The sequence below is a fragment of the Limulus polyphemus genome, unplaced genomic scaffold (genome assembly GCF_000517525.1).
Source record: "Limulus polyphemus unplaced genomic scaffold, Limulus_polyphemus-2.1.2 Scaffold903, whole genome shotgun sequence".
In the NCBI taxonomy this organism is placed as follows: domain Eukaryota; kingdom Metazoa; phylum Arthropoda; class Merostomata; order Xiphosura; family Limulidae; genus Limulus; species Limulus polyphemus.
This window is the reverse complement of record NW_013666513.1, coordinates 156,023-170,591: the sequence shown is the minus strand read 5'-3', so window position 1 is coordinate 170,591 and position 14,569 is coordinate 156,023. Positions and strand designations below refer to the sequence as shown.

The following is a 14,569-nucleotide window of genomic DNA, read 5'->3' as shown; positions in this document are numbered from 1 at the left end:
CAGGCTTTATGTGCATTTATGAAAGTTCTTATGAAGTTTCAAACAATTTCATCCACTAGCGTTGTTGTTGGAACAAAACATACCAAGAGTTGCATTGGCTACATAGAAAGTTAGTAGCCGGTAGTAATTGGGTTAAGTATCATAAGTGTGCAGTGACCTGGTGATCAATAGGTTTACAGAGTGGTGACAAATCTAGAAAAGTCAAGAAATTTAAAGGAGGGTAAAAACAAAGTAAGGGAGGATTGTGCTCCCTCTTCCCCCATTTTTTTTATCTGCTACTTAGCTATGCCAGTTATAGGTATATTTCAACATAATCTTGCTCGTAATTGTGTTATTTAATTTGGTGTTAATCTTCTAATTAATTATATTTGATGATAGATTAGACCAAATATTGTTTTATAGATAAAGAGTAACATTTTATTTTCTACCATCAAATTTCAATGTCCCTTTTGAAGATCATTTTCTGTAGTACTTTAGTCTGAAGAAGGATGTTCTGAAGTTTTTGTAAACATATTATAAGTTAGACTGGTGTTTATTATGTATGTATGTGTGTGTGTGTGTGTGTATGTGCAGGTCTAGAATATTTAGTATATTACCTGGAAAGTTTGGGCAGAAAAGATTTTGAAAAGAGTGCAGCTGCCTTGTTTTGGATATTAGAGTTCTCAGTTTATAAAGAAACTAAACTTATAGTTCATAAGGTGTCCTGATAAATTAGCTTTATGTATTATTTGTTAACTGGGTATCCTGATAATTGAATTGTGGGTATTGGGAAAAATATGTTATTGTTATACAAAATTGTGTTTTCAAAGTCTTCTTAAGTAGAATTACACATTTTTTTCAAAGTCATTATAATAATTCAGAACTACACCTCTTTGCAGAGTCGGTTCTCATTACAGTTCAGAGTTATGCCAGTTTTCCTAGTGAATTTTACCATATAGAGCTATATATCCCTTAACTCTAATATAAACTATCTTACTTGTATACCATTCACTACAGGCATGACCCATGTGTTGCATCGTATTGAGTGATTTCATGTTTGTGTGTTACAACATTCACTGTAAAGAACTACTTAAAAATAATTGTATGAAATCACTCATTTTCTGTGTAAACTGCGCAGTAGTGATTTAGTAGGATTCATGGCAGTATTGATGATATTTTGGTTTACATATTTGTATACAAGTCACATTATTAGGGACCTTGTCAGTTATTCTAGGACTAGCAAGATCTGATAAACAAAGGGCTAGCAAGAAACACTTGAAATTACTAGTGTAACTTTTGTATTTACTATATTTCTCTCTCAATGGAAACAGTGTTCTTACTGCCACCAGTGACTGTTTATCTTTGTAATAATTAAGCTCAAGTGGGTATGATTAAGACTTTCACTGAACTAAACTACAGAATTTTGTACTTGCAAAGTCAATTTATTTTGTTATAAATGGATTCTAGAAAAGTTGGTGTAGGAGAAATGTTTGTTGTTTCAACTTTCTAAAACCTCAAAGGTAAGTAACAAATCTGTCATTTACTGTATTTTTTTAATTCTCTCCACAAAGGACAATTTAGTGCTTTAATTTGTTTGATAAACATACAAGTATTTGGATGTAAGCATGAAAATACAATGGTGGAACTCTGAAGTTTCCAATAACTTTTCAGTGTCAAGAAATATACAATAAACACTTCTATAGATTGGATAACAGAAAGCATAAAACATTGTAAACAAGTTTATTGTATTTTCTGTTATCCTTTATCTTCCTTTTTTTTTTACTATATAGCTGTAACTCCTATGGTACAGGATGCTAAGGCAGTTGCCATGGATACTACAGATCAGCGAGCTATATCTCGGTGGCGAGAATCAAATAAGGCTGTGAGTGTTTAATGTTTGGTGTTTTATTCAAATTTTCAAATGCATATATAAAGAAATTATTAAAATTGTTGCAAGGGGAAGAAAGTAAATGACTAATATTTTTTTAATAAACTACATTATTTGTGTCTGGTGAGTGTTGTTTAGCCAAAATTTGCTAACTTAATTATGTTTTTCCTTACAAAAATAGCAATTTTTTTTTTATATTTGAAACTTTTTATCCTGCTGAAAACTGTATTTGTTTATTATTCACATCATCCATACTTTGTTAATGGTTGTAAAATAAGAAACTTCTTTACCCGTACTGAGGCCATTTTTTATTTATATTTCTTGCAGTTTGTCTAAAGTTATTAAAGTATATCCTTAGCAGCGGACTTTAGCTGCAAGAAACTAGCTATTGAACTTTATTAGATGGTGTATATCAGGTTAATATAAGGCAGTAGAAATAATCAAGTTAAGTGTTACATCTGACTTCTGCAGTCCAAAGTACAGACTCCTAGTATTAAGTTACTTGTTCACACTGGAGTTGAGTAATCCTATATGCCACCTGTGTTTTGTAAATGTGATGTCTCGTTTCATTAATAAGAAATGCTTTGTCTTGGAAACAGTTACTAAGCTCACTAAATTGCTTACTATTGTATTTTTTCCTTTATGTGGTTGATGCTTTATATGGAATCTGTTTTTTGTGTCAAAGCAGCCAACTTATATTACTAACTTTCAAAAAAGAAGCAGACACTACACTCCCATGGGACACACAAACATCTTACAACCAATGTTGTAGTAATTAAAACAAGTGAAGTAAAGACAGTTTCAAGGTAAGCTGTACATTCACACAGGTAGCAAACATGATGATTTGTGTGTAGGAGCTGCCATTACTTATTTGGATGTTATAAACTTCTTGATGATTTTAATAAGATGTGCAGTGTCACTACTTTAAACAGCTATCCTAAAAAGAAAAGGCAGATTCCAAGACTTTCACTAATCTTTCCAAACTGGCTTTTTCTTCCCACCCTCTAAATCCAGTATATTTGAAAGCATGCCTTGGTAAAGTGTTGTCACAATTGTAAATTGTGTTTGTACTTATTTCAAATAGTACTTGCAAATAAAGGTGGCTAAAGCTTGAGAAGTAGGAATTTATTGGTTTTATGATCATAATTAGAACTTTCAGTTATGAAATATTAAACTACAGCTCATTTTTATCATAGTTGGTAACTTCAGTGGGCCAGGTACGTTACGCCGTAACCATCACTCCTGAAGTTGAACCTCCAGTGGTCCCTCCACCCCCAGACATGCACAACCTTCACATCAGTGGTGAGTCGTCATACTATTAAAGTAATATGTTTTACAAACATTTTATATACACGTTTATTGTTACACGTAATATGGTGATGGAAGTTTTTAAGAAACTTGAAGTGTTATTGCATATCTTGATTGGTTTGAAAATATGCTGAAATTAATATTATAGTTATTAATTGTAATTATTGCATATTATAAGCATATAGTATAGAGTTATTAAGGTAATTTATTAATACTACTCTCAGTATGTAGTCAGTTTTGCCATGTTTGTAAGCTGTTAAATACAGTTTTCTCTATACGTTGTTTTGAAGTATAGGATGAATCATAACATTTTTTTATTTATTTTTATTTTATTTATATAGAAGTAATTACTTTTTTTGTAATAAATGAAGTTATAGTTGTTGTTTCAAGAGAACATAATAAACATGAAGAATAACTGTGATGATGATGTATTTAAGCCTGATCATACAAGTAAATGAGTTTAGTTTTTTGAGGAGTTGGTTTTTGTTAAACTCAGTATGGAACACTTGCAGCATCCTGTTCCAGAAAGAAACTATTAATATCATAAAACTGTATTTAGAAAAAAAAAATCACAAATTAGATGTTAACAAATCTCAAAGAAGGTTTGGTTTACTCTTTGTTTATTGTTACTTACTTGTTAAATATTACAGCATTGCCATGTTTCCTAACCAAGACCAGCATGGTTTAGAATATAAAGAGTAACGTTTTGTCGAGAAAAAAAAGTTAAGAGTTTCTGATACGCAGGTGTGTAAGTGATGTGGTTCTGACATGCATTGTCTGTGGGTTTTGCAAATAGTATTTAAAAAAAGATTAGAGAGAAATACACAGTTGATTAAAACTAGGAATTTTTTGGTGGCCAGTTTTTATTTGTTTTTTTTTTTTTGTCAGTAGTCAGTTTTTTTTATCTTAATTAATAATGACATTTACAGTCCAATTCCTATACAGTGAACATTACGAAAAACAATCATACTTCATAACTTTCTTGGATCAAAAGAATGAAACTAAAGTTTGATTGCAGTGACTGCTTTCCTTTTCCATGTCATCACTGTATACAAAGCCTATTCCATTATTTTTATACAAGCTAACAAAAGTAAGACAGGTGATGTTGTAAGGTGTGCCTTTGTATGTTATTTGCATAAGTTATTGTTTAAAGTAAAAATAATAATTTGAGATTAAAAGTCACTGTCCTCTTAAGTAGCAAAACATCTGGAACTTTAAAAAGTGTAGTAGTCAGAGGTATATGTGTATTTGTGTGTGTATACTGTTATAGCTCAAAAGATTTGATAGTGATATTCTGTATCAGCTAAATACATTAAATCATCACACAAGGTTGTATAATTTGTGTGTGTATGCTGTTATAGCTCAAAGGATTTGGTAGTGATATTCTGTATCAGCCAAATACATCGGATCATCACACAAGGTTGTATAATTTGTGTGTGTATGCTGTTATAGATCAAAGGATTTGGTAGTGATATTCTGTATCAGCTAAATACATCAGATCATCACACAAGGTTGTATAATTTGTGTGTGTATGCTGTTATAGATCAAAGGATTTGGTAGTGATATTCTGTATCAGCTAAATACATCAGATCATCACACAAGGTTGTATAATTTGTGTGTGTATGCTGTTATAGATCAAAGGATTTGGTAGTGATATTCTGTATCAGCTAAATACATCAGATCATCACACATAGTTGTATAATTTGCTGAAACTGTATTTTTAAGACTGGTTGATTTTCTGTTGTGTTTTTTAGTGATAACTATTATCTTTGAAGCCTGACATCACTGTTTCTGTTGCACAATGTGTCACCTCAGTGACAAGGTAACTTATTTGAATTGCTTGAAAAGATTGCACGATGAGGATCCTGGACTTACTCAGGATTTATTTTCAGTATTTTATAAGAAAGTTGTAGCATTATAGATCCTCAATATTCTCAATTTTATGTTTAGATCTTTATTTTAAGTTACTATTGAGTGGTTAGTATGTAAAACTGTGGATCCACGATTTGTGTTTTGTTGCTGCTAAATCACACCTTCGAGCCGTAGGTGGGTGCGTTTAAATCCAGGCAGTGAAATTCCATTATTTGATTAATACTTGATTGCCTACCTTATGATGCAGTTAAGTGTATATTTTTTTTTTCAATTAATTAATTTTATATAATTGTTTGCATGATGGTATAAAGAGAACAAATAATCCATCTGGTTTTTCGAAATATCTGAAGCCTAACATTGATTTTCTAGAGACCTCTGCCAGAGAGCCGATCAGCTATCCTGATTTCAGTGACATTTTTAGTATGGATTTTAGCTCTATGTTTGCCCCAATTGAACGTCCTCAGCGTCCACCCAAGAGAGGTAGTGGTTTTCCCATCATTTTTGGGCTTGCTCCTGAGAATGTGACTACTACCCGAAATTTTTTGTTTTGTTATTAATGTGCCTGATTTAGGCATGATAAATTTTTGGTTGGAATTTTTTCACTTACCAACTGAGTTAAAATTTGACTCCACAACTTAATATAGAGAGTGACTGTAGGCATGGTGTGTTATTTTTATTTCACATTTTATCTTTTTGTTTTTTACTCATAGCTTTTAACTGATAGCAAGTTCACCCAAGTTTTGCAGTTTCTCCTTTTATTTCAGTGTCTGCATAGAATTTGCTGTATAATGGAAAGCAATTGATCTTTCAAAATTTGATTTTCTGTTATATCACTAAGAAATGCAACTTTTTGATTGATGTTGTACATTACCAGGGTTTCTGCTGTAATTACTCTATATATTTAAGTTTATTATGTTGTTTGTACTTACTTAGTTTTTTGTAGGCCAACACTGTTAAACTGTCTTCGTGACCATTACCAGAGACATTCGCATAATTACATTTTTGTTTAGTTTAAGAAAAACATATATTATTTCGCTATTGAACTTTGTTTCATTTAATTTTGTACTTATCATATTTGTTGTACTTTATCTGTTGTAGTGTAAATAGTAATTTTATTTATATATATTAGTAATTTTTAAACTAAAATTGTAGTTGCTTGAACCACAAAATAAAATTACTATTTACACTACAACAGATAAAGTACAACAAATATGATAAGTACAAAATTAAATGAAACAAAGTTCTATATAGCTACCTCCTCACCAGTTGAGATGTCAATGTCAGGAATTATTACTGATACATACATACATATATATATATATATATATAGATGATGTAACCAAAACATCAATAAGGACTTTTTTTCTTTTATTACTTTCTTCTGCCAGTTTCGTGACTTCAAAGGTCACTCTTCAGGAAATAGTTTTACTGAGAATCTATGATCAAAAATAAGTAAAATTAGTTAATATACTTTGTTAATTAAAATATTATTCTAATTATACTTTCTCTTATTATTATAATAGTTACAATTAATTTATTTTATAATTTCATACTTGTACTTACTTTTTCTTTTGTGCAAGTCTTAGTAACTGTGTTCACGGTTTCACAATTCCTACTAACTTTACACATCCAGTTACTTCTGTCCTCTTACTACTATCTATTTAAAGTGACACCAAAAAAATGTATAAAATATTTTTGGAAAAATAATTTTTATGTTACATTACATTCTCAAAATGGGAAAACATGAAAATATGGTTCTTTTAGAAGTTTAAATTTTCTCAAAGTACATTCATTAAAATGTTTTACTGGCATATATAGTGGTCTCGAAATTTATTCTTTAATCTTAAATTATCTGTTTCACCAGTATGTAATTCACCACAATTTAACACATTCTAAAACATATATTACATTCTTAGAATTGCAATTAAATGAGTTATTAATAAAAACAAGATGTCTTTGTTATTGTTCTTTATTGTTTTGCTATATTTCTTATAATTTAAATTGTTTATAAAGCATAGTTCTTTCTGTCACAACTGAAGATACGTTCTTTAGAAAAATCCTTTTTTTAGGTTAATTCGATAATCTGTACAAATTTGTAAGCTGCCTTCTTTTATTATTTTTAAAATACATCTTTGAGTTTTTATCTACTATTTGTGTTAATATGTATTAACAAATGAAATATCAGTATGTATATCTGGGCAATGAATTGCAACAAAAGGTATAACATTCTCTTTAGTTTACTAATGTCTGTTTAAATGTTTTTTATTCAAAAAGTTCTTCATAGCAATTTCAAAACCTCTTAATATAACTTTTTCTGGATTGTGACATTGAACTAAAAATTATTTTAATTCTAATAATCTATTACCTCTTGTTTTTTAATTGGAAATAAAAAAATGTAATCTACTTGCAAGATTTACAGGAACATTTAATTTTATATGTTTGGGGTGATTACTTAAAAAAAATCTACATATTGATGAGAGTTTGTGGGTTTATAAAATACATCAGTTACAATTTTCTTTTCTTGTGAACAACAACACTTCTAAAAAGGACAAGCCTTTATTATTTCTTTCAAAGGTAAACTTAATTTCTTTGTATATTGAAATTAAGATCCCAACAAATTTATTAATATCTTGAATATCTTTCCATATTACAAAACAATCATTTAAAAATCTTTTCCAAAAAGTTTTATGTGAGCTACAAACTAATCTTCAAAATAATTAGGTAGTATATTAAATAATTGTAATTTGAAAAATCCTGTAGTGATATCAGCATAAGTTGGAGCGACTTTTGTGCCCATTGCTGTACCAGATATTTGGGGAAAGATTTGCTTTTCATAAGTAAAAAAAACAATTTTTTAAAACTATATCTAAACATTTTAAGATAAAACCTTTATTAAACTTGGGATAAATTAATTTCTTTTATTTATCTAGAAGACTTTCCGCAGCTTTAACTCCATAGTCATGTTCAATACTTGAATACAGAGCTACCATGTCTAATGAAACAAAACTCTGATTTTCTTGGCAATTTCTCAACAAATTCAAACTCATTCCTAATATGACTAGGAATATGAGATAAACAAAACAAAAACGTTTGAACAATATGTCTGAAAGGTCACTTAAATGTTCAGTAATTTTTTTAATTATCTCCTATAATCAATCTTCCTGAAATATTGGTAGGTTTTCCAATACGAATCAATTCACTTTTTGTTTCCAACAATGATTCATTAATCTATTGTGATTTATGGATTTTGGAAAGTATATAAAAATACCCAATTTCTAAATTACTTAAAATCTTTTTGTGTTTTTGTTAATATCACCTTAAGTTCATCAACAAAATTCTTTAATTTTTCTTTTATGAAAGTTATGCATCTCAATTTATTTAAACTTCCCGTTTTTGGTATACCTTTGTATCCTTTAAATGTTCATAAAACATATGATTATAAAATTGTTGGGTCATTATTATCCAGCCTGACATGGCCAGGTGGTTAAGGCGCTTGACTCACAATCTGAGGGTCGTGGGTTCGAATCCCCGTCACACCAAACATGCTCGACCTTTCAGCCGTGGGGGCATTATAATGTGATGGTCAATTCCACTATTTGTTGGTAAAAGAGTAGCCCAAGAGTTGGAGGTGGGTGGTGGTGACTAGCTGTCTTCCCTCTAGTCTTACACTACTAAATTAGGGACAGCTAGCAGAGCTAGCCCTCATGTAGCTTTGTGCAAAATTCAAAACATACAAACCAAAAACATTATTACCCATATTTTATCTGTATTTGCTTTTTGAAATATCAAGTTAGAAGTTTTAAGTTTAATGACTTTCACTCTTTTAATGTTAAATTATTCTTTCCTTGTTTTTCAGTAATAGAACATCATTCAGTTTTTTGACAAATAAACTGTAATTCTGGGTTTATTTCTTGAACAGAATCTAAATCTGATTGATCTTTTACTAAGGATTCATCTTTATCTGAACCATCATAAAGATATTATTTAAGTTATAATTTTCTTTGAAGTCATGAAACCGGTAGAAGAAATTAATAAAAGAAAGAAAAAAGCTGATATTATAGTGTTTTGTTTTATATATAGTATGTATGTACTATATTAATGATTTAAGTTAATTGTAAATGTGAGAGCCATTGATTGTGTATTTTAAATAATTTGTAATGATAAAACTTGGAGGTACATCTGCTTTTTGTATTTTGCTGGATAAAATATATGCCGAGTGTGAAAAGTGATCTAGTTGAACAAGTGTAGAAATAATATTTTTTTTGTATTATTTTGATTCCTGGTTTTGGATTTCATGTCAAGAATGTGAAAGAGGTTATGAGTAGCATCAGATTTAACACTGAGCTACAAATGATGGGTGAGTGATTTATAACAGGGTTCCTGCAGATCCTTAAAACGTCTAAGATTGGTTTTTGTATTTTTAAGGCCTTGAAAAGTCTTGCATGTGTTGCTGAAGGTCTTAAAAAATATTACATCAATCAGTGGCCAAAACAAAATGTTCACGCTCTCTGTAGATACATATGTTCAAGAGTAATAAAACATGTCATGTTACTAGATTAGAAATACATCATTGTTAAAACACATTAGTGTTTATTGTAAATAAATTAAAAATAGAATAAGTGAGTTGTATAGTGTATTTGAATAATTCTTTGTTATTATTATTTTTTGGTTAATCTGCTGTGAAAATAAGTTTTTAAATTTTCTAAGGATTGGTATTAAAGGTCTTAAATTTGGTCACTTGATGGCTGCAGGAACCATGTAACCATGTATAAGAGAGATGCTGTCATTATTTTCAGAATGTTGGCTCCATATTTTGGAATAAATGTGTGGTTTTAGTTAGTGGTGATAAGGTTTTAGATAAGTGGTGAATAGTAAATGAGATTATGCCCAATATGTGGGACTGCTCTGGGTTTAAATTATTGAATTAGTAAATAATTAAAAGGTTATCCATATCTGTTTCTGATCTAAATTCAAGCACTCATGAGTAAATGATTGAAGTGACATCACATTATTTTCTTTTATACTAGGATCTGTTTATACTGTTAGAGCAGGTAAAGTAAGGAGATTATAATCAGGTATTTTGAGTTTATTGAGGTGTCTTATAAGCATGAGTTAAACCTTTTACTTCAGTAATAGGACACTTGCTTGGATTTGATTCCAAAACCTGAAGAAGGTAGATTACTACAGAAATATGGGCACTCAGCATGTAGCTATCCCATGACCCTGTTTGAGGAGGGTTAAAAAGTATTTTACTACCAGTAACTATAGGGATTAACTTTTTAGTTCAGATATAGAATGCTTGCTCAATATACAGGAGTTTCTAGATTTGATTCTGGGACATAAAACAATTGGCACGAAGCTTATACTATCCCATTCCCTAGATTTAGATTATGACCAAGGATGAGAGTTATTTGTGAAAGAAGAGGAATGTGGTAGCCAGATAGTATGAGTTGTTAAAGTGTCTTACAAGAAATAATTATGGGATTTGCCCTTTAGCCCAGATAGTAAAGAAATTGCTGGGTGTGGAAAAGTTACCAAGTTCTTTCCCAGAACATCGTAAAGCTGGATTATTCTGAGAATATGGTTATTGAGTTAACAGCATGCAGATTTAAGTTGATACATGTGTTTGTGTTTACTGTGGGTTAAAACAATCATAGGTGAATAGGTTAACAGCATGTGGATTTAATGTGATATCAAAAACTGCGAGTTAAAGCTGTTTTGGCTAGTGGAGTGTCCGGATATATTGAGAGTACATCAACTTCTGTTGTAAAGATTTTTTATTTTTTTTGAAAGCCGTACAAGATATTGAAATGTACTGTTACAACTTCGTTAGTTTGTCATTTATTCATCCTGAATTTCTAAATATTTGTATTTAGTGGCCAGACTATACCTTAGTTTCACTGGAGTGGGTATTGACTAGTCATATTGTATATAATGTACTAACCTGGTACTATTCTTTTCAGTCTCATATAATCTGGAGGGTGAGCAAAGGATGGAGGATGAAAAATGCTCCTCTCCTCCACGCTCTCTTCCTCTTCATTATCACTTCTTCTCTGACAAAGGTACTTAGGTAGAAAATGTTATGTAACAAAGATTTTCCAACCTGTAATAACATTTTGTAACTCCCTTTTTTTGGCTATTATTAAAAATTTTTTTTTCATAAAATCAACATTTTTATATCAATATATAAGTAAAAGTTTTATCTGTAGTTATAATTGTAAATCTGTATACTGTTCTTCTTCTCATAGGAAATCCATATTGGGTCAGTAAAGAAATGTCATTCTTATTAATATAGGAGATGTACCCACACATATTACTTGTTAAGTGTACTATTCTTGTTTGTTAAAAAGAAAATTTAAGAGTTGTTTTATTTTAAAGAGTATAGAATTATTCATGGATCAGGGTTCTTTCACTGCAGAAAAAGTTAATTTGTTTAACAGCTAAAAATGTTCAAGTTAATTTGAAATGAGCCATCATGATTGACTTACTAAAGTTGTTTACATAACTTATGGATTCAATTTAGTTGATGACCAATAAATAGAAACAACACAAACCAAATGTAGTTGAGAAAAGTAATTACACATGCTTACTTAGGGAATTTATTTTATTATATTATGATATGACAAATCCCTAATTTTTAAAATGGAGAGACAACTTTGTTGTTACTACATTAATATGTTGCTAACGTCTGAAGTGGTGCAATTAGTGAATTCAGTTCTGTCTCTTCATTGTGGTAGAGCTTTGGATTTCAGAGTTGATGAACCTGGTTCGAATCTATGAAATACCACAAAATATTCCACAAAATTTAAAGTTTGATAACCTGTTCTTTAATGTGAATGGTAAAGTACTGCTGCTTTCTCTCTGGTCAGCAGTTGAAAATTAAAAATGGTGGCAAGTAGCCTTAGTGGTTCTGCCATAATTACAAATAATGTCTGTTTATTTGATATTTTGTCCACTCAAAACAAGTAACAATCCAGTAAACTTGAGGCCATAGCTATTATTCTGAATAGCTATACAACATATTAACTAACTCGGGTGCATGGAATGATCTTAATTTTGTTTTTTAGAAATATTTCTCTTTTGTTTTTAAACTGCTTAGAACAGTGGTTCCCAACCTTTTCTCCATCAAGGACCCCTTTTATTATCATTTTTCACTCACAGCCCACATGTTTTTGAAAGATTCTGCCTACCCAACAAACTGTTTTTATTAACTAATAATTAACTCGTTCTCCCACTTTTCACTATCGAATAAAAGACATATATAACTGAGTGTGCAATTAAAAAAAAACATCAGTATTAAAAAGCATACTTGTTTAATGAGATGGTATTACCTACGCGGACCCCAGGTTGGGAACCACTGGCTGAGAAGGTAAACTATGAATCAGAACCGTCATTTTTGTCATTAGAAATTTTAATGTTTTTTTTTACAGATTCAAAAGATTAAACTAAATAAACATAAAGGAGAATTCTAGTACTTCAAGGAAAAATAAAATGGAAATAGTTAGAAACGTAGTTAAATCTCGCTGTTTTGCCAGGTGTTTTGTAATATTGCAGAAAGGCTCTCGGCTAACATTTGTCCTTTTTTTTTTTGTACTGCATTAATTAACAGATAACTCTTTCTTTACCAGTGTCTCCAACAGTACGACAGCAACCCTCTCCCTCTCCATCTCCCATTCCCCCCTTTCTCCCTCTGCCAACTCATTCGCCACGGTCAGTTTCTCCTCTGCCACGCTGGGCAAGAGGTATTCTTCACTTTTAATATTTGGGAATTTTTTAAGAGTTATTACATTTAACATTTTCAACACATGCATCATCATTGAAAAGGGATCTTCACAGTTTATTACTACTATTATTTTTAAACAAGCATCACCCCATTCATTTCCTAACATCATTTGTTGATTTTTCTGTTGCTTATTTTGTTGAATATTAAAAACGTAACAGTGAAGTTCATTTTTCAGATTTGTTCTAAGTTTGTCATTATTTCAGGGGGGACATTGACTATTCTGGTGTGGGGCCCAGAATTTCTGTTGGTGGGCCTGAAAATATAAAATTCAGCTCAGTCACTTTATTCCTTTGAACTGTGCAGATCTCTTTATGACATGTTGGATAGAATTAGCTGAGTAAACATGAAGGATTTTTCTGTTTATGCTTGTGCAAAACTATTGAATTAAACAGTTTAACTGATTATATTTTAGAAATAACACATTTTCTAAATACGATTACAATTTTTAACACAGATTATACTTACTTGTCAGTGTGTTGTAATGCAATAACACTGTGAAGTTTGTGATTTTATTTCATGCATCTTACTACCAGGCCTGTTAAATTAAATGATTTTAATTAATTTATAGAAATATTCTTCATTTGGTCTTGAAAAATAACATGTACACTAAATAATATTCAATTTAAGTTATTTAACTGTTATTGTAATGTTTATTTAGTTTGAATGCATACTAAAAAACTGATTTTATATTTACTTTACTGGCTCAAAAAGTTTACTACAATATTGTGTAAAGAGTTGTTCAGTTATTTAAAATTGTCTTTAGCTTTTAATCTATATTTTTGTTTTAGATTTTTCACAAAGAAACAGGGACAAAGAAGTAACTAATGGCTTGTAAATGAAATTAGGGCCAGAAAAAACAAAACTGAAACTAATAATTAAAACTAACCCAACTTCTTACATTGTTATATACTTCCAACTCTCAGGAGATACTTCGGATCTGCTCTATCAGGAATCCCTTTCTGAAATTAAGGAGAACTACCCATTGCCATCAGAACGAGGTAACTAGGATTCTTTCTGTAGAACTAACAGTGCTTACACAAGATCCCAAACTTGGCCTGGCATGATGAGTAACTAGTTGTTTGCATGGGTGTTTTCCAGTTTATTTTAACTTTTTCCTGTTTTCCACTGCACAGAATGACAAGAAGAAGAATGGATTTCTTGTTGGCAATCAATACTTTACTTTGCACCTGCTTAAGGTTACACTGGTGTGATATTTCTGCTTGATCGGTCCTATCAGTGATCAGTGCACTGTCTGTATAAAAGCATGGTATTGCTATAATGTTTCACTTATAATTCAGGTTTACTGATATTTCTATAAGTTGTCAGGTTGTTTAAATAAGTTGTGCTGGCATGAACTTGTGTTTACATGAATGTCAACTTTTATCAAAGTTTTGGCTGGTGGAAAAGAAAAAAAGTAAACTATGGGAATGGTTACTGATAACAGTGTAGAAGGCTTAAGTAGTTAGTATACAGATTCACTTATTGGTGAATACTTTCTTATACTGTTTTTATTCACTTGTCTCCTTACTTACTAGTGAAATATGTCTTATCACTTTGCTGCTTGTGAAAAATCTGAAAGTATGAGATGCCCACTCCAGTGCTAGTTTATATATATATATATATATATATATATATATATATATAAGTAAGTAACTATTGTATACTTATTATTAGTTGTTTGGTTGGTTAGTTAATTAATTTAGTTTACTTAATTAATTGGTAGGGTAATTCTTGTGTAC

The 14,569-nt window shown here is 30.5% G+C and overlaps 1 protein-coding gene across 5 annotated transcripts in view; it reads left to right on the top strand.

Annotated features, from left to right (window-relative positions):
• Nucleotides 1–14,569, top strand: part of LOC106461137 (vinculin-like) — a 64,629-nt gene that overhangs the window by 34,572 nt on the left and 15,488 nt on the right. For 2 of the 5 annotated variants that reach the window (XM_013920925.2, XM_013920926.2), the window contains exons 16-21: nucleotides 1,770–1,861; nucleotides 3,064–3,169; nucleotides 5,417–5,527; nucleotides 11,011–11,109; nucleotides 12,676–12,789; nucleotides 13,754–13,828. In XM_013920925.2, coding sequence (XP_013776379.1) covers nucleotides 1,770–1,861; nucleotides 3,064–3,169; nucleotides 5,417–5,527; nucleotides 11,011–11,109; nucleotides 12,676–12,789; nucleotides 13,754–13,828 — 597 coding nt within the window. The remainder of the gene's footprint in view (nucleotides 1–1,769; nucleotides 1,862–3,063; nucleotides 3,170–5,416; nucleotides 5,528–11,010; nucleotides 11,110–12,675; nucleotides 12,790–13,753; nucleotides 13,829–14,569) is intronic. The other 3 variants (XM_013920931.2, XM_013920933.2, XM_013920928.2) reach the window with 2 other exon arrangements.